Consider the following 20,003-nt stretch of genomic DNA (forward strand, 5'->3'; position numbering starts at 1 on the left):
AAAAGGAAGCTCATACTGCAATTAAAAGCAATCACATTATCACACAAAAACTTTTATGAATATCCAAAAAGTTTGTAAAATAAAAAGCAAAAAAATAAAAAAAAAAATAATTTTTTTGAAAATTGAAAAAATAAATTAGAAATTACTCAAAGCATTGACTGAATATCACTAAGAACGAGGCTCGCTGCTTGAACGCTGTTTTCTCGAAGAAGCAAAAGAACGAGCTTGAAGCTTTGCAGAAAAGCCCTGACGATGCAACAAATACCTTGGGGAATTGTGCTGAGTCAACTTACTTCGAGATGCAGAAGAAGACTTTGATAGAAGATTTCTGTGAGGAGAGGCAGAAAGAGAAGGATGGGCTGTTTTCTGCTTCTGTTGTTCGTAGAGTGAATAAGAAGGCAACTGGGAAGAGATGGCAGGGGCAGGAACAGAAGCAGTGTCCCCTGTGTGTGCAAAGGGAGGGTTAACTACATACGAAGGATGTGAAGTGGATGGATGAATTGGATTGGAAGGAAGAGGAAGAGAAGGAGGAAGAGAAGAAGGAAGAGAGAGAGAAGGGTGTGTGGGTGTCTGGTGAAGTGGCTGTTGAGAGGGCTGAGGGGAAGAGAAGAAAGGCTGCTGCTCATAGACAGAGGGAGTAAAGGGGAGAGGGTGTGAGGAGGAAGAGGAGGAGGAGGAAGAAGAGGAAGAAGAGATATCTGAAGAAGAAGAAGAAGAAATAGAAGAAATAGAAGGCAGCGAATATGCTCTGTGAATGGAGTGAGGAGAAACCTGTACATTGCAATTGACATTGTCATTTCCGAAGACAGAAGGAAGATCAGAGCAGCTGGTGGGTGTTTCAGATGAAGAAGATGATGATAATGAAGAGGAGGAGGAAGAGGAATAAGAAGAAGAGGAGGAAGAAAGAGAAGAAGAAGAAGAAGTTGAAGGTATTGTACTATCAGCTGATTGAGGAGGCTGCTGTGTCAGAAGAGGAAGAGTGGTGTCTGCCATCTTGTTGAGGTGGCGTGTGCGAGGGAGAGCATAAACATTCTGAATGGAAGGGAAGGAGGAATTAGACATACTGTTGCTGTTGATTGGCTGTGCTGTTGATGATGCTGATGATGATGATGACAGAGAAAGAGAATCTAAATGTGATGCTTCTATTGTTGAATGGTTGATTGGAGAGAGGGATGTAGAAGTAGCATCAGAGGAAGAAGAGGAAGAGAGAGATATTTGCTGGTGATCAATTGAAGAGGAAGGGGAGGAAGACAAAGAAGAATGATGAGGAGATTGTGTATCTGTAGAAGAAGAAGATGTTGAAGTCCCTTGTGGCTGAACTGAATCCATTCCCTGTGAATTCTGCTGAGTACAATTCATCTGCTCATTAGAAGAAGCAGAAGAAGAAGAAGAAGAAGAAGAAGAAGAGCTTGTCTGTGACACAAAGATTGGCATCTGCTGTGTTGGCACCACTTGTCTTCTATGCATCTCGCTCTGCACATTCGGCAGTGTTGCTGAAAGAGAAGTAATTCCTCTTCTTCTTCTGTTCTGTCTGCGCTGCTTCATCTCGTCAAACTGCAAAACCGGCCGGCGCAGCCCGAACGAGAAGCGCGGGGCTACAATTTCTGGTCTCTTCAGCGGAGAAGAGGAATTTGTGTGGTTGATTCTTCTCTGTTGATACTGCTGCTGTTGCATGAAGGAGGATCTGCCTTGTGTTGTGTAGTGTATCAGAGAGGGAACATACGTCTTCTGCTCATCTTCTCCTTCTCCAAATGGACGAGAATGTGTGGCTCCTTTTGGGGTGCTTTGTGCTTCGAATCTATTTTGATTGGCACTCTCAAATTGAACTTTGTTGTCTGTCTGTTCTGTTTTGCTATCACCTCCATCATTTGTGAAAGTGCTGGTTGTTTTGTTCTCATTCAATTCACTTCCACCTCCTTTTCCTCCTCCTCTTTCTCTCTCCTCCATCACAACATCCATCTTCCCTTCTCCTTGTCTCCCTTCTCTCAAACACTCATCCCTCTCTCTTGCTTTGCTCCTTTCTCTCTCTCCACCCAAACCAGCATCCCTCTCCTGCTGCCTTCCTCTGCTCTGCTGTTGAATCACTCCTTCTTTCTCCACTGGCATTTCAGGTGTGCTTGGCTCATACAGCGTCTGCAGCCTCTCTCCTTTCACCAGCTGCGTCTGCCCTGCATACGAAGGGGCAAAAGAAGCAGCAGGCGAATAAGAAGGAGAATAAGAAGGAGAATAGCCAGGTGTATAAGAAGGTGTATAAGAAGAAGGAGATGCATTGAGCGAGGCTGTTGGAGAAGACAAAGGAGAAGGCGTGGGCGAAGGCGTTGGGGAGGTCACCACAGACGGAGAGGACTCAACTGGCGATGAGGGATAACCAGCCAGTGTAAGAATCGCCTCCAGCGCTGCTTCATCTGCCAGCGTCTCTGACCGCAGCGGCGTCAGCCTCTGTGATGCGACATACCCCAGCCTCTCCTCCTCCTTCTTCTGCCTCTCCTTCTCCTTCCTCTTCTCCCTCCGCTCTGTCCACACCTGCACCCCCCGCAGCTCTTCCTGCACAGATGGCTCAGGAAACTTCTCATCGGGTGTGTTGGAGAACACCTCATTCAACGCCCTCAGCACAGCCTCATTGAACAAATAGAGACTTTCTCTGCTGACATCGCTGGTGAGTGAATCAGATGCCATTTCAGATGAATTTGCTGTGTTTATTGTGTTTATTCCTTCGTGTGAATGATAGCTAATAGAATTGGATGCACTCACAATGGCTGTGCTGTTATCATTTCTTTCTTCAGATTGAGCAGCATGGATTGCAGACAGCGCAGATGTTGATGGAAGAAGAGGGATGAAGAAGGACTTTGTGTAATCTGGAAGAAGGAGCACAGAAATATCATGGGCAGAGTTGATGAGGGAGGAAAGAGTGTTCTTCAGAGACAGATGAGGAGATGAATACGATGCAATTGAGTCTTCTTTGTCTTTCTCTTTGTTTGTTTCATCTTCTTTGATTATGTTTGTGTTTGTATTTGTATTTGTGTCAATGTGAATATTTTCTTTGCCTGAAGACATTTCACAGCGCTTGCTGTACGCAAACACAGCGCGAGAGAATGCGTTGATGTCCGAAGGAACACACAGCCTGTCTGAAAGGAGGAAGAGCGATGGATAAGTTGAGAGGGCAGCAGATGTGTTCAGATAATACGAGGCCTTTGAAGTAGAGACACGAGATGCAGAAGACAGGAAAGAGGATGTCTGAGTGGGTATAAGCACATCTTCGGAGGATGTGGTTGATAAATCACTGGATTCGGAATTTTCGTCATCTTCATTGCTTTCTCTTTCAATGTTATGTTTGCTAGTTCTATTTGAATGATCTGAGTGATTCTCCTTCTGTTTGTGAGAAATAGAATTTGATTGTCCTTGTACTTGTGTTTGTGTTTCTGTTACTTCACCCGTCATATCTGAACATTCTTCACTTGAATTTTTCCCTCTCCTGTGCGAATGAGACAGACAAGCAGAAGAAAGAAGCATTTCGTCTGACTCATTAAAGGAGAAGAAAGAGGAGTCGCTGTCCCATTGACTCGAAAATGTGTCTTTGGATTCTTCATCTGCTGTGTTCCCTGCTGATGTTACTGATGATGCTGATGCAATTGATGCTGATGATGATGATGTGACTGTTGTTGTATTGGCTGGCTCCTCTTCCATTCGACCATCGCATTTACACCCACTCTCTTCACTTCCCTCAAATTGATGATGCTTCTGCTGCTGTTTCGCACGTAATTTTTCCCTCTTCTTCTCTTTCCTCTCTTTCCTCTCCTTCTTCCTCTTCATCCTCTCCTCCATCTCTCTCTCAGCATCCTCCGCAGCCATCCTCAGAAACGCTGCATTAGACAGCCTGGTGGAAGTTGGGTGGTGTCCCGTTGAGGGAGAAGTGAGTGGATGAGTGAAGAGCACAAGAGAAAGAGGGTCATCAAGCATTGCTCGTTGGAAGCGTTCATCACCTGGCCGCACAACAGACGAGACAGTCCAAAAGGGAATGTCTTCTTTTGCTTTCCTTTCAGAGGGGAGATGGCTGTGGGTATGCTGATGATTGTGGTTGTGATGATGATGATGATGATGATGAGTGTGTTGCTTCTGTTGTTGTTGCTGCTGCTGCTGGACATTGGAATAGATGGAGATCTCACCAGGAAGCAGAGAAGAAGGCGAAGACGAAGATGAAGAAGATGAAGAGGATGAAGAAGATACCTCTTCATCCTGCTGCTCTGTCGACTTGTTCTCTTCATTCATTCGCAGATATTCATCGCCTGACAGACGAGACACAACAAGAATGAGTCTGTTCTCTATCTCTCTTATCTTCGCATCTCGCCACTCTCTCCGCTGCCGCTGCTGCCTCTTTGCACGTTGGAACCTCTTTCGCATCTTCTCTGAACAGATGGACGGAATAATCGCTGTGTTCTCTATTGGTTTTGATAAGTGTTGAATGGAAGAAGAAGAAGATGATGATGATGATGATGATTGAGAATGAGTATGAGTGTGAGTAATATCAGTTGCTTTGCTTATCATATGCTTTCCATTTGTGTCCATCCACTCCTTCACTCTTGCCCTGTGCTTCTCTTCCCTCTGCTGGCTGTACTTTGCCCACTCGTCTTCGCGCACATCGCAGCCGACAGGGAGGAAGATGGAGCCAGAGGAAGAGAGGCGGAGGAGAGGGTCATCATGATGAGGGATGCAGCACACAGGGCAGATGGGGACAACACCGCTGGTGCTGAGGCCGATGGGGAGAGGGGGGAGAGAGGATGGATGGGAAGAGGAGGAGGAAGAGGAAGAAGAAGAGGAGTTGATGTCTGAAGATGAATGAAGAGGAATAGCTGATGCAGAAGAGTGTGCAACTGGCGCAAATAAAGAAGGTTTTGTGTTGTTTGAAGAAGCATTTGAAGAGTTTTGCATTTCATGAATGCTTGTTGCTTGTTCTGACATCACGTTTTGTATTGTTGTTGAATTAGTTGTTGTTGTTCCATCAGATGCAGCTGACACATTTGCCTTCTGCTGCTCCTCTTCAACATCCATCTGCTCAGACGATGTGTCCTGCTCTGTATTTGACTGTGCCTCTCTTCTCCTCTTCCTCCGCCTTCTGCTTCTTCTGCTCTTCGCATTCGCCTCCTCCTCCCTCAGCAGCCGTCTCTTCTCTTTCTTCCTCCTCTTCTCCTCCATCCGCCTTTTGTGCTTCCGAATCGCTTTTTCTTCTCTCTTCTCTCTCGCAGCAACTGCAGCAGGGCTTCCACAGGTGCAGAAGAAGCGCAGCCTCAGCCACTCCCACAGAAGAAGATCTTCGTGTGAGGGTGAATTCATCAGAGGAAGAAGAGAAGAAGGAGATGGAAGAGATGGTGGTTGATCAATGTGCATAGCACATTCTTGTGTGTTCTCTTCTTCTATGTCCATATCATACTCATTCTTTTCCTTCTTCTTCTCTCCTTCTCCTTCTCCTTTTCTTCCTTCTCCTTCTCTTCCTTCTCCTTCTCTTCTTCTTCTTCTTCCATACAGTTCTGCAGCCATTTCAGTCATCTGGCAGAGTGTGTCGCTCTGCATGTCCATGTTCTGAGGGCATCCATACAATGGCACGTTGAATGGCGTTGGGAATATCCTCATCCATCCGCCTCGTCTGGCATGCTCTTCTTCACACTGGATGAGGGTGATGCGGTCAGAGTCACTCAGAGAAGAGATGAAGCTGTCAGCAGAGCGCAGAGGAGGGGCAAAGGGAGATGGGGAGAGGTGGAGGAAGGAAGAGGAAGAAACTGATGAATTTGTAAATGTTGGTGAAGACGTTGTTGTTGAGGTGGGTGATTGTGAATGGGGTGATGGTTGAGATGAAAGAGGATGTATTGAAGGCAGAGAAGGAACATTGAAAGAAGAAGAAGAAGATGGAAAAGAAGAGGAAATGTTTGATTGTTGTGCATCTGCTGCATTGAGAATAGGTGAATTTGCAGGAGATGTTTGGAATGAGCTGTTGTATCCATCTTTGTTTGTTCCCCTTTTGACAGCATAAATTTTGTTCTGCGAGAAAATTGGCAGGCCAGACGCTGTTTTGTTAGCCATTTCAGCATTCTTCTCGTCACCCAAATTATTCTGGCTCACATCCTCTTTCATTTCAACATCTTCTTCCTTTCTTCCCTTCTTTCCTTCCAGTGAATGATTCAATGTTGCAAACTCGAATGGTTCTGAAATGCTGTTCAGTTGTGTTCTGTCTGCCGTCACCACCGTCGTTTTGACAGCCTTCGCACTCAGCTGCACCAGAGTCGATGGCTGACACATAGGCACATTCGAAAAGGGAGATTCACACCCAAACTGATCATCCCCGAAATCAATGTCTTCTGAAACAGGATCATCATCATCGTCATCTCCTCCTCCTCCTCCGCCGCTTTTGCCTTGTCCTGCTGACTTCTTCTTCTTTTTCTTCTTCTTCTTCCCTGCTTGCAGCATGCTCCTCTGCATCAGTATATTCTTCATGTCTGCTTCTCCATTCTCATTCGCCTCAATCTGCCCTGTCAGAATGTGATCAAACTGGTCTACTCTAATTCCTCCTTCTCTTCCTTCTTCCTTTCCTTTCTCCTTCTCCTTCTCATTTTTCCCTTCTCCTCCTTCTCCCTCTCCCTCTCCCTCTCCCTCTCCATCATTGCCTTCCTTCGTCTTCATCGTCATTGTCAGTGCAAGCGCATCTCCCTCCGCAGAACTTGGTGTAAACCCGACCAAATTGAACAAGTCAACCAGCATCGTCTTCTTCACTCTGTTGTCCAACAACGACGACGACTGTAGCGAGGGCGATGTGTTCACCTCAATCACCCACGGCCTCAGTGTGTCGTCCAACAGGATGTCCACTCCATACAGCTCAAATCCCATGCGGGGGAAGCAGTGAAGCAGAGAGGATGTGACAGAGAGGCTTCTGAGTGCAGACAGTATGGCTTTGATGAGGGCGTCGAAGATGCGATGCATCAGACACACCACATCCACGTTGAGGACGAGGCGCAGGTAGAGCAGAAGCTGAGTGAAGGTCCATTTGGTGCCGTCGCCGTCGCTGTCTCCGATCTCGACGATGTCTGGCGAGAGGAGAGAAGAAGGCAGGAAGTGGGAGGAGTTGGCGAGGGAGTCGTTGCTTTGGATCTGGCAGGTGTGGATAGGCTGTTTGGAGGAGGAGGAGGTGGTGGTGGTGGTGGTGGATGAAGAGGATGAGGAAGAAGAGGGAGAAGAAGAGGATGAAGTAGAAGATGATGAGGAAGAAGTTGAAATTGTTGATGAAGGCGAAGAAGAAGATGACGATGACGATGTTCTGGATGAATGTGTTGAGTTTGTACTTGCAGATGATGTTGGTGACTGTGAATGAGGTGATGAAAGTTGCTCTTCAGGGAAGCTTTCGCCTTGCAGCCACTGAAACGTCAGTCTTCTCCTTCTCTTCTCCTTCTCCACTTCTTCCTCCATCTCCTTCTCTGTCAGCAGCCTCTTCAGCTTCATCGAGTAGAACACACACTTTGCAGGGATCATCCATTCGTTCCCTTTCTTCTGCCACTCGTCTCTTCTCTTCTTGTTGATAGAGAAGTTGGTCAGATGGCTGTACTGCCCTTCGTCTTCATTCAAACGAGGTGACATCAAAGGCGATGAAGACGCAGGAGGAGAAGGCGAAGGAGAGAAAGGAGATGCTCCCCAGCTGCTGGGTGTGGCAGCAGAGGAAGAAGGGGGAAATGAAGATGAATTTGTAACACCAGAAGTGTTTGGAGCACCAGCGGTATATGAAGGGCTATTGTTGCATGGATCAGAAGGAGTAGGTGAGGAGACTGTTGAGGGGGCATCTATTCCTGTCCATGGATTGGATGCAAAGCGCACCATGCCCTCGCGATAGAAGTAGATGCGGAGAGGAGAGACGCCTGTGACAGCAACATACAAGCGAAGATCCACTTTGTATCCGTTGATTAGAAGAGGGTTGGGGATGTACTGCTGCACAACAGTGCGTTTAGTGAAGAATGTGGGGAGAGGCGAAGGAGAGGAAGAGCCTGCCGTGGGAGATGACAAGGACGCAGGGGAAGAAAACGAAGGGAGAGCAGAAGAGGCATTTGACGCAAAAGCTGGGGAAGAAGTCGAATTGTCATTGGATGGATACAAAGTGTCTAGTGATGTAGTGTGGCGAGGCTTAGCGCGCAAGGGGTCTGTGAGCGACTGGGGTGAATAAGGGTATTCGGAAGATATCCGAGTGTACTCTTCGGCTGTCCGGCGGACAAGCGCGATGGAGTTTGTGACAAGGCGGATTCCGTTGCCTCGCGCAGAGGCAACAGGCTTGGCGATGTATAGAAGCGGAAAATTCTGATCCAAAATCTGAGAAGAAGAAGGCAAAGAAGATGGAGAAGGTTTGGTAGAAGAGGCTGACGAATGAAAAGACGAGAGTTGAGTGCTTCCAGAATTCAAATCTGGCTGTTTGCGCATGTTCATTTGACTTGTTGCTGAATGAGCAGATGACAATGCAGGCATCAGAGATTCTTGCTTCGATAAGCAAAACGGAAGAGGTGAAAACGGAAGAAATTTTGCGTTTTGCGTTTGCTTTTTCGCATTTGTTGATGACAGTATTTTCTTCAATATGTTTCGTGAATTAATCCCTTCTATTTTCATTTGCTCAACGATGCTTGACTGAAATGAAGGATGTGATGGTTGTATCATTTCGAGAAAAGAAGGATACTTTCGAAGATATGGCATATACAATGCAGATTGAAAATGTAACATTCTTGAAGCAATATGTTGATGAAACAGTTTCACATCTTGCGGGAAGAGAAATGAAAGAGGATGGAACGCGTAATGTTCAGCACCGCGTGTTAGCAACATTCGATGAAGATTAATGGCAAATTTATCCTTTAAAAAAAGTATATCATAAAAGATAAATGGTCTATGTAAATAAATAGCAAACTTTTCTTCCCAATTCAAATGATGAAGGATAATGGCTAATTCGTTGAAAATGATGCATTTGAAGATAGTCTTTGAGTTTTTTTGGCGTTCCCCACATGCATATCCAACTTCCACCTTGATTCTCGCGAGTAAGGGTAAAGCCTGCATTGTCAAATATTTTTCGAAGGAGAATAGATGATGGAGAAGTTAACTAAGAAAATAAAATTTTTAAAATTTCATAAAAGTTTTTAAAAATAATTATGATAATTAATATGTAAAAACCTTCATGCATGGTGTGAACTCAAAAGGTATATCAGTTGTAGTCTTCAGAATTCTGTTTTTTCCGAATAAAATTAAAGGTGGTGATTCTGGAAACAAAGGACAATAAATTTGTGCTTTTGGCTTTTGAATAAAAGCTTCCTGCATATGCATTTCCATTTTCAATGAAATCTATTATGCAGGATCACAAATTTTGTCCAAATAACAGCGAAAGTTAATTTCGATCATACCCAATATTAACAGCATTAAATAATTCAAAATTCATTTTTTTGAATGAGCGATAACGAAAAGAAAAAGGCACACCACAAAAAATTAAAAATTAATAAAATAAAGAATGATGATGATAGAAGCACTGACAGTGATGATGATGGAAGTGATCTTGCAGATTTTATTGTGAATGATGAAGATGAAGATTCTCAAATTAGAGGTGATCCATCACTTAACCCAGCAAAGCTTTGGACTTCTAGAGGAAGAAGATCTCATTCCCCTTCGAGAAAGCGCACATCACGTTCAAGATCTCCTTCAGGCGTTCAATATCACGATTATAGTAGTAGCGAATCTTCGTGCTGTGAATCATACTATTCAAGTGATGGTGTATATGAACCAAGATCATATGATGAAGAGTCTAGCTCGGAAGAAGATTTGAGTGATCTTGGTCCGGATAAGCTTCTTCCTCCTTTGCCTGGAACAAAGCCAAGAAAAAAGAACCGTCTGGTTTTAAAAAAGGATGGAAAATTACATCATAGAAAGCATGGAAATCATCAAACTCAATATCATACGGATGGAAGGCCAATTTGTTGGTATGATGAAAAATGCTTTCGAACAAATCCGAAGCATTACTTAGAATTTGCACACCCAAAAAAGGAAGAGGCTTTACTTCAAGAAAGCATAAATTCTCAACCACATTCTCCAGCAATACCAGATGATCTTCAAGATTTCACTACAGAAAAGAATAATGAAAAAATCAAGGACTTCAGAGAAACAAAGGTGAACTATGAAAAGCCCACAAAATTAAATGAAGAAACTACAATAAAAGAAAGAAAGGAGAATAAAGTGAAGACAGACTTCAAACATAACGAAATGAAAATATACAAAACAGAAAAAGAATCGAAAGTCGAAAAGGAAATTCATGATGATGGCAAGGAAGAGAAAGCTCGATATGAGCCAAAAGAAGAAACTCGTTATGATAATGGAAAAAGTGATAATCAAAGCAAAACAACAGAAGAAGATGGAAGTTCACGTTCAGGGTCTTTGACTAGTTTTCATTCTTCATTTCTTCACGACACAAAGTTTGGAGCGGTTGTGCAAGCTGAGTCGAGTTCAGCTTTTAATGATTCCCAAAGCGGTGAAGATGAAATGATGTTTGCAGCTGTGAAAAAACAAAAACAAGAAAGTAAGAACACTTCAGTTGAATCAGGAGATAAAGAAGAAAATATCCAAGCAACTGCAAATATTCCACACGAAGGAAATGAAGCGCAAAGTGAACCGACTTCTTCATTGAACAAAGAGTTACCAATACCAAGTGAAAAACCTGTTGAATATCAGCCTTCCTTTTTGGATTGCTAAATTGTTTTTTGTTTAGTTTTGTTTGCAATTTCTTTTAAATGGTTGTAATCTGTAATAATTGTTTAAAATAAATATTAATTTTTTTGTGAATTTATATCTTTAAATAATATTATTGCGAATGAATTACAAAAGCTTGAAAAAAGATTGAAACAAGAAAAAGAAAAGAAAAGAAAAGGTTTTCAATCAAAAATATGACGTGAAAGCTATAATTATTTTTTGTATAATTATAAAGTGCTTTATTGTGTTGTACTGAGTTTTTTATCAATCATTATTATTGAATTTTGAATATTTTTTTCCACTTTTGTTAAATTCCTTTTTTGCACTGAGTCCAAATTATGAATTGAATATCTCAAATAAAAATAAAAACCCTAAACAAAAAGTTGGAAATAACTTGTTTGATACATGAATTTTGTTCCACACAATTATTTCAAGTATTTTTCTAAATTTGTTATTATTTTTCTCAATAATTTCAAAACTTATAATTTCTCAAACAGTTTCCAATGAATTTTTTTTTTTTTTTTTTTTTTTTGAGAGATAAAGATAGAGAGAGACAAATGAAAAACCTAAGATTCAAAACAAACTTTATTTTCTTTGCTTTTTCAAATAGAAATTCAATTGTGTCATAACAAATCTGTCTCTTCTTTCACTTATTGTGTTAGCATCCGTCTATCTGTCAATGATGTTGAAAATCAAAAAAATAAAAAAATAAAAAAAACATGACTAATTTCGAGAATAAATACTGACTTTCAAGGTTCTTTTGTTAAATGTCATGAAAATTGTTTCACTCATAATATTATAAATTTTACTTGGATTTCAAAATGAATTTATTTTATTCATCAGTCAACAGGCATCATTGATATCACAACATATTGTTTTGTGATGTTATTTGAATTTGAAAAAATAATCACATTTATCTTATATTTTTTGATCACAAAAAGTTGATCTGATTTGTATTTATTTTCAGAGAGAAAGTAAATATTGTCATTTTTTGTCTTATTTCCAAAAAAATTTACAGGTTTTTAGAAGAAAAATGAAAGTTGAAAAAAAGAAAATTCAACATAGTTTGTGTTAATAACTGTGGGCACTTTCTATAACTGTGGACAGTGGCATTATTTCAACAACCATTGATAGTTGCATTTCGACAATTAACACAATTATTCCTTCAAAGAATATGAACGAATGTGATTTATTTCAATCGCACATCCAATACAATGAAATCATATATAAATCATTTTTTCTTTTCGGAGAAATCCGGAGTAATGAGATTCTCCAAGTTTATCCGAAAATAGAAAATGTTATTTTCAATATTACTGGAAGCTCGTTGATTCATTGACATACGTGTTATAAGTTTGTATTCAATGAGGGAATAATTGGGATTATAGTCAAAATGAAACTATCAACAGTTGTTGAGATAATGCCACTGTCCACAGTTATTGAAAGTGTCCACCATTATAAACACTAACTATTTTGGAGATGTTTGTTTTGAATTATCAAATGGGTGATTCTTTTTGATTTCATATTTCTTATATCAAAATTTCCGAATCAACAGTTTTTCGAAAATACTTGAAAAACAAGTTTTTGTTGTTGAAAAATCAGAAATGAACTTTTCTATTCTTCCACGACAACTTGCATCAGAAAGACAATAATTTGATAGAATGTGAAGCTTTTTTGAAAATTCAATACAAATAAACAATGAATGAGAAAATTACGCACACTCCGAAAAAGAAATTTTTTTTTTATAATTGCAGTGGTTTTTTGATGTTTCATATAGATCATTTGCAACATTTGATAAAGATAAAGTTGACAACTTTGGTTTAAAATGAAAATTGATTCAAAATTTATTGCTGTTATCTTGAGTATCAAAAATATTTTTTAATTCTCTAAAAATATGACAACTTCATTCAAACATTAATTTCCTCATCAGTTATTATTTTATTTAACTAATTTTTTTCGTTGCTTCCATATGCTTCATAAATCAATTTCATCGAAGTTTATGAAATTAAAAAGAATGTGTCATTGGCAGAAATCATATTAATGCAAATATTAATTTTAAACATAATTCTCGTAAAAAACAAAATTGTTCTTAAAAATATTTTTAGTTATCTTTCTATTTGGGGTTGAGTAATAAATCTTTAATTTTCATTTCTTTTTCTCATCACTTTATTTTTCATTTAAATCTCTTTCACATAAAACAGAAAGCATAGCCTTTACAGCGTTTTCCACCCGATCTTTGTGAATGAATGCATTTTTCTCATTAGTTTTAGCGTTCTCCTCATTGTTTTCTTCCCTTTTTATTCGTTCTTCCCAACACATCCCCTTTACAATTGCAGATGAAAGAAGGGAAACAGGATTAGTAGACAAAGAAAAGATAGATTCGCAAAGCTGCTGATGAAGATCATACAATGAATGCTGAGGTGTTGAAGAATGATGCTTCAATGTGGAAATTGATGCATCCACAATTAAAGACGGAGATTTCTCAGAGACACAAGTTATTGACGAATCACAAGCTGCAATGCTTGCACTTTCATGCTCCTCTGTTATTATTTGTTCTTCAGCAGATTTCGCTATATCTGAATCAGAAACTGAATCAAAATGTGATTGAGGTTGAGAAGAGGAAAGAGAAAAGGCTGATCCAGAACATTGATTTGTAGAAAGCATTTTTTGACAGTCTTGATTTTTGGAGTTTAATCCAACGCTTAAATTGGATGAAGGAATAATAGACGAAAAGCTAAGAGAACTAAAAGAGCTCATCTTTCTTTTTGATGAATTAGCAATCGAAGGAAAAGAAGGAGGAGGTGGAGGAGGTGGCAAATGATAATTGAGATATTGGTTTTGACTTTCATTTTGCGTATTTGAAGGCAAATTTGTTTTGTCGGATATTTTTGTATTGACTGGTGAAGAGTATGTTTCTTTTTTAAGATCAATTGTTTTTGGTAAGTGACGTTCTTCCTCGACTTGAGTAGTTTGTGTTTCAACTCTTAATTTTTCTAAATTGCCCTTTTCATGCAATTTCTTTTGCGAAATAGGAAGCTTCTTTCCTTTCATAACTTTCTTCAAACGACTTTCAACTCTCTTTTCGTTTTTCTGTATTCTTTTTTCAACTGCTTTCTGTTTTTTCGCTCTTTCAATCAGAAATCTTTTCTTTTCGCTCTTTTGATAATCTTCCAGTTCTTTTTGCTGTTGAGCTAATGCTGATTGTGCAGCCATTGCATTCAATTCCCTTTTAATTCGCTGATTTAACATCGGCTGTGAATAGAGGCTGCGACGATGCTGACATTCCAACACTTTTCCCAGTAGATCTATTAGCTTATCTTTCTTATTTTCTTTTTCTTCTTCCTCTTTCTTTTTTTGCTGTTTTCTGATAAACTGCCTCTGCTTTCTTTTTCTTATCACATCACCTTTCCAACTTTTCTTTTGCTGCTCCAAAGGATTTTGAAGTTGTGAACTTTTCTTTCTCTTTGAATGAGACCGAGCTTTACTCTTTAAATTGAATCTGCCTTTCTCCCTATCAATTTGTCTGCTTCTTGGCGCTTTCCTTCCGCTTCCATAATCATCGTCAACAGAGTCATCATCATTGACTGGATATTCTATATCATCTGATTCTGCTGGAATTGCTTTTGATAAATGTGAATGTGGCCGGTGTTGCTTGCTATTTTCTCTGCTGAACTCCGGATCCGAATCCATTTCATTTCCACCTTCGGACAAATCTTCAGAAAATATCGTTGGATAGTCTGCTTTTTGCCTTTCCTGAAGCGAGGGATCCTTTTCATTGCGCTTTTTTCTGATGTTTTTGATTTTCTGTGCCAATTGCGTTGAAGATAATACATTTTGCGAAAAATCAGATGAAAAAGGAGAGGAGGAAGAAGAAGGGGACAAAGAAAAATCCAAAAATCCCTCGAGATTATCCAATAATTTTTCAGAATCACCAGAAGATTGACGATTTTTTCTCGATTGAAGTGGCTGTGAATCACTTTTTGATGAAATACGAGAGAAAGTTGAATGTGGATTCTGAGACAAACGTGAGTCCTGTGTGATTCGAGAAGGAAACGAAGACGAAGTTGAAGGGCTGTTTGTCGGAGCAGATGAATGCGATGACAAAGACTGAGATGTTTGAGCTGTTTGTGTTGATAGATGAACATCTGATGTCGAAGAATCAGGCAATGAAGCTTTTTTAATCCCATCAACATCTGACTTATCTAAAGAAGATTTATTTAAACTGTCACCTCTTTTCTCAACAAAATGACGTTTATGTCGATGATTTTGTTCACCTTGCTTTTTGCGATGTTCGCCTTTTTGAGTATTCTTATGATTTTCCAAAGATTCTCCGGGTGTATCCGAATTGCTTGAAGAATGTGAATGAGGCTGATCAGAAAGTTTGCTAATCAAAGGAGCAAGAAAGGACATAACTGTGTCAATATCTTCATCAGTAAAGTTTGCTTGCTGAGAATTTTCTTTGACTGGAGAAGATGAACCAGAAAGTTCTTGTTTCTCATTTTTCCGCTTAACTGGACTGGAATTATTTTTTCTGGCTTTCTTTTTCTGTTGTTGAATTTCATCAACAACATCATCTTCTTCTTTGTTTTCTTTTTCTTCACTCTGCTTCTTTTTTTTGCTTTTTGAGTTTTCTTTTTTCTGCTTTGGAACGATATCATTTTGAAATGATTGTGAAGTGCCTTTGCTTCTATCTGTTTCAACAGAAGCAGAAGGTGAAAATGGAGTCTGTGAAATTGCAGAATGATGATGATGATGAGGTGGTGGTGGAGGTGGAGGCGGAGGCGGAGGGGGTAATACCAGTGTTGATGAAGATGGAATTTGATATGATTGAAAAGATGAAGTGAACGTGAATTCATTTTCAGATGGATGTTCTTTTGAATCTTCAGTTGGTGGAGGAGTTGTTGGTGATGTGTGCTTTCTTCCTGAATTATAACTTTTTTTGCTTCCTGGAATTTGAGCTGAATAAAAATCATTTTGTTGGAATGTTTGAGAAGGACGTGTCTTTGGCATAGAATGAGTATAACCCATTGATGGCTGAGAAGAATTTTCACTGTTACTCGATTTTGTCGAAGAAACTTTAGAAAATGGCGACGGCTTATAAACATTCAGTTGCGAATGGCAAGCTGCCGAAGGCGTTGATTTTTGCGGCAATAACGGAAAAGGAAGTGAAGTTCCAGTGGGTGCATTTGCTGCTTTTTGATGCTTTTTAAGATATTTGTTTGTTGGCGATGAAATAAGCGACTGTTCAGCTGGAAGAGAAGGAGTTGCTTGAGGCATCAGATAAACTTGAATGGATTGGGGATCAGAATACGAAGCAGAAGGAGGAAGAAGAGAAGAAGGATTATCCATCACAACAGTCGATGTGTAAGAAGAAGACGACGACGAAGATGAATTGGAAGAAGGCGTTTCAATCATCGATTCTGATGCAGAGTTCAACGTTGATTGAGACGATGACGTTTCCTCCTCTGCGATTGTGTCAAAAGGAACACGGGCATTTGAGATGGAACGCTTTTTAAAATCGCTTGTTGGCTCTCTTATTCCTTCAACAACAAAATGTGGTTGAACTGTTGATGCAAAGTCTTCTTGAGTACGACTCTGAACCTGAGGAAACGAATTTTGCTCGATCATGCTTGGAGGCTGAGAAATATTTAATGTACCAGAAGAGAAAATTGGGCGCTGAGGAAAAGAAGAAGAAGGAAAAGGGCTTGACATGCGATGAAATGGGCTAGAATGTGGATTGGCTTGCACATTTGGTAATTCATGAGGGGTTTTTGAATTTTGTGAAGTGTCAACAGGCGGATAGACAAAGATAGGTGTTGTTTGTTCACGCGAAGATGGAGCGAGTTTGATACTGTCTTTTGTTGATGAAATGAAAGGTGAAGCAGAAGAATGAGAATGAGAAGAAGTTAATGCTGCAGTTGTTGTTGGAGAATGATTTAGGTGAGAAGAAGTTGGCGAAGAAGAAGTTGTATGGTTTGCTGCTCCATCAAAATAAACATTGTCTTTTCGCATATGTCTGTTGTGCGTGCTTCCAGCAGTTGACAGCGAGCTTACATTTGTAAGTTCACTCTGATCTTCAAATGAACTTGACAAAGAAGAAGATGCTGATGCGTCGAACGATGAGTATTCTGGAGAAGATGAAGAAACAATAGATGTCTCTGATCTCATCGATTCTCTGTAACTTGGTGTGAATCTTGCCGATTTTAGCTCTTGCTTTTGCTCATGCTGTAATTGCGCTTGCGGAGCATTAGAAAGAACATTCATTGAATTTCCGCGAAAAGCAGGTGTCTGCGTCGCATCTGAAGGATGAGGCGTCATTGCAGAATGAGGAGGTGTAGGGAATGATCGAAACTTGGATATAGCTGAAGATGTCAGAGGAATTGGCTTTCCAGCAGGTGTTGATTGATCTATAGACGAAAACGATGCTAAAGAAATTCGCTTCATAAATGAAGATGCCATATCAGTCATGTTAGAAGAATCTGTTGAGCTGTCTGTATAAGATGAAGTTGAAGAATAAGATGAAGGAGAAAACGTTGAAAAAAATGAATTTGTCATGTCCGCAGAACTGTCATTCGAATATGATAATGCTGGAGATGCAATGCTATGATTTCTTACAGCTTCCAATACGCTATCATCAATATATGACATACTCACAGTTGGATGTTCTGGAGTTTTAATTTCCAGTGTTGTTTGATTTTTTTTTTCAGATACAGGATTAAGTTGTATTCTAACTCGTTGCTGCTTTGGGGGAAAATTATTCAAATGTTGAGCCTTGAGAATTGGCTGCGAAGGGTTTTGTATTTTTTGCTCACCTTCTTCCTGTGAATCAACAATTCCTTTCTTTAAAGGCAACGCAACAAATGTTGAATTCCCTGATATATCAAGTTGATCCAACAACATAGAAGTCATTGAAACGTCATTCCCATGAGAGGTGCTTTTTTGAACTTGATCATGTTGGATTTTTGATGTCTCTATTTCACTATCAACCGTCATGTCTTTTGAATCAATATCAATATCATTTAATGTTATGTTTTCTGAAGAAAACGTTCTCATTAAATCACTCAAGTTCATTGGCTTTGGAGTCGAATGCGTTAATGTTGTATCTTCAAAAAAACTGGGAAATTCTTGATCGCTAATTAATGAATCCATCTCATTTTAAAATATATAACAGAGTATAAGTTGTAACGTTACAGTATGTGATATTTATTTTGAAAAATATAAAAATTTCAAAAATAATTGAATTTATAAATATAAAATGGCATGAACTGATCATTTAATGGTAGACGTTGTTCTCGATTCGGTGAACGAGCCTCCTACCGTCGATGATTGCATTAATCTCGAGGATCCAGAAAGAGATTTATATCCGTTTTCAGTTGTTTGGACTGTTATACCTTTTCTAACGTGGCTATGCCCGATAGTTGGACATGTCGGTATATGTGACAGCCAAGGAAGAGTCTGGGACTTTCAAAAATCAAAAACAATTATAGTTTGCGAGATAGTTTTAAATGAATATGATTTTATTTTTCTTCTGAATGTCTTTGTAATATTATTTTTTCAAAGATTGATCGAATGAAATATCATCGTCCAATCAAGTACGCATTAATATTATATTAATTTCTAATTCAAAGCTTTTTTCGCTTTCATTTTATCTTATTTTTATTTAAAATTAGAGTATGGAGATTTTTTAGGGCCACTGGAACAGATGTTGCATCTCAACAAGGGAGAGCTCATCTCCTTCTTTCAAATAGAAGAATTCCAGAACAATGGGACAGAATAATTGTTGATGGTTCTAACTTATACACTCAATATACATACCATTGGAAAAATCGAAATTCATATCATCACGTTGCAGAATGCTTGAACAGAGTAGACCCGAATAGTTCTGTTCATTACAGAACTTCAACAATAATTTGGAGACTGCTCAAAGAAGGAAAATTTGTAAGGTATATTTTTTTTGATTCAAAATGAAAAATCTTATAAGGTTGACTTTTTATACAAGGAAAAGTTCCATTTTAGTTGTTTATCTTCCATTAATTATACTTCTGCTGCTTCTTATCATCATAATTTTGCTTGTGGTCGTATGGCAAGTTTAATTTTTTGGATAAAATTTCCAAATTTATTTATTTATCATCTTTATTCTGATATTCTATTGCTTATTTTTGAATCAAAAAAATCGAAAATTGCTAAAGACATTGGCTACAAGGAAGCATTAATATTCACATAAACATTAATGTTTTCATAACATTCTTATCTTTCGAGTGACACTGTTCAAGGCCTCAGTGCTCGATCATTTCACATTCAGCTGCTTTAAATCGGACAATAGAATCTCACCTTTTTTGTCCTTTTCTGCTAAATTGATTCTTCTTCTGCTTAACACTCACCACACACATTCCAACACCTATAAGCATATTCACACTCACATTCACACTCACTCACACACACTCATACACTAAGAGAGTAATTACCCGAACTCTTTGAGAGTTTTTTTTGAAAATGTTTTGATTTTTGTTCAGCTGAGCTGCGATCGTCAAGCTGCTTTTCGAGGTTTGTATGCTTTTCTTTTTATTTCCATTTTTTGTAAAATTCTCAAACTCAAAAAATGTTAGTTTGAAATAGTGAATTTCTTTTCGTAACTTTTCTGGTTATTTCTGTTACAATTATCTCGACATCCGACTTTTCAATCCGATTTTTTTAGAAAGTTCAGCTGCTTTTTGTTTCGACATATCGAAGTGAACTTTTGTTCAATGAAGGTTAACACTTTTTTTTGTTGTGTTTAGGCCGTCAGCCTGGACAGTTAGAAAGAGAATAGGAGTTTTGGATATATAGTTCGCATGCGAAAAGTCTTATTTATCATTATCTGAAAAATATTAATTCTTTTTTATTTTTTATTATGATCAAATATTTTTTATGAAATATTCGATTAATATAACATTTGTTTTATAAGCGGAATTATATTTCATGTTATTTGCATTTGTTTGAAACATGCGAATTCTTTAAATAGAAAATTATGTTTTTTCTCCGATTATTTCAAAGATTTTTGTTTCACAGAGTATTTTTTGAATTGAAATGAAAAACATATTTTGGTATTTGAAATCCAACGCACATTTTTATATGCATGCATGTGCATGTGTCAACAAATGAATGTTTGTAGTGATGAAGACTTCATCCATCGATTTTTGTCCCACCATAAAATTAACAAATCCAAATTTGTAATAAAGTCGAAATCTTTGATTAATAACGTTTTACGTGTGTTTTATAGCTAATTA

At 38.9% G+C, this 20,003-nt stretch overlaps 4 protein-coding genes across 4 annotated transcripts; 2 read left to right on the forward strand and 2 right to left on the reverse strand.

The window, feature by feature from the left end:
- Positions 1-168: 168 nt before the first annotated feature.
- MONOS_2031 (putative Tubulin-tyrosine ligase family) lies at positions 169-9,336 on the reverse strand (the record flags this gene model as incomplete). The annotated part of the gene is made up of 3 exons (XM_067871924.1): positions 169-8,865; positions 8,921-9,109; positions 9,181-9,336. The coding sequence occupies 3 exons, from the start codon at positions 9,334-9,336 to the stop codon at positions 169-171; spliced, it is 9,042 nt and encodes a 3,013-aa protein (XP_067733625.1).
- A 73-nt stretch (positions 9,337-9,409) lies between these two features.
- MONOS_2032 (uncharacterized protein) lies at positions 9,410-11,234 on the forward strand. The gene has a single exon (XM_067871925.1). The coding sequence runs from the start codon at positions 9,451-9,453 to the stop codon at positions 10,741-10,743; it is 1,293 nt and encodes a 430-aa protein (XP_067733626.1). The 5' UTR covers positions 9,410-9,450; the 3' UTR covers positions 10,744-11,234.
- Positions 11,235-12,761: 1,527 nt separating this feature from the next.
- Positions 12,762-17,385, reverse strand: MONOS_2033 (uncharacterized protein; the record flags this gene model as incomplete). Its single annotated transcript, XM_067871926.1, has 1 exon — positions 12,762-17,385. The coding sequence occupies one exon, from the start codon at positions 17,383-17,385 to the stop codon at positions 12,904-12,906; it is 4,482 nt and encodes a 1,493-aa protein (XP_067733627.1). The 3' UTR covers positions 12,762-12,903.
- A 607-nt stretch (positions 17,386-17,992) lies between these two features.
- On the forward strand, positions 17,993-19,742 carry MONOS_2034 (putative transmembrane protein). Its single transcript, XM_067871927.1, has 5 exons — positions 17,993-18,223; positions 18,298-18,329; positions 18,408-18,680; positions 18,737-18,815; positions 18,927-19,742. The coding sequence occupies exons 1-5, from the start codon at positions 18,014-18,016 to the stop codon at positions 18,948-18,950; spliced, it is 618 nt and encodes a 205-aa protein (XP_067733628.1). The 5' UTR covers positions 17,993-18,013; the 3' UTR covers positions 18,951-19,742.
- The last annotated feature ends 261 nt before the right edge of the window (positions 19,743-20,003 follow it).

Source organism: Monocercomonoides exilis, assembly GCF_001643675.1.
Source record: "Monocercomonoides exilis strain PA203 chromosome Unknown scaffold7-2047599, whole genome shotgun sequence".
Lineage (NCBI taxonomy): Eukaryota > Preaxostyla > Oxymonadida > Polymastigidae > Monocercomonoides > Monocercomonoides exilis.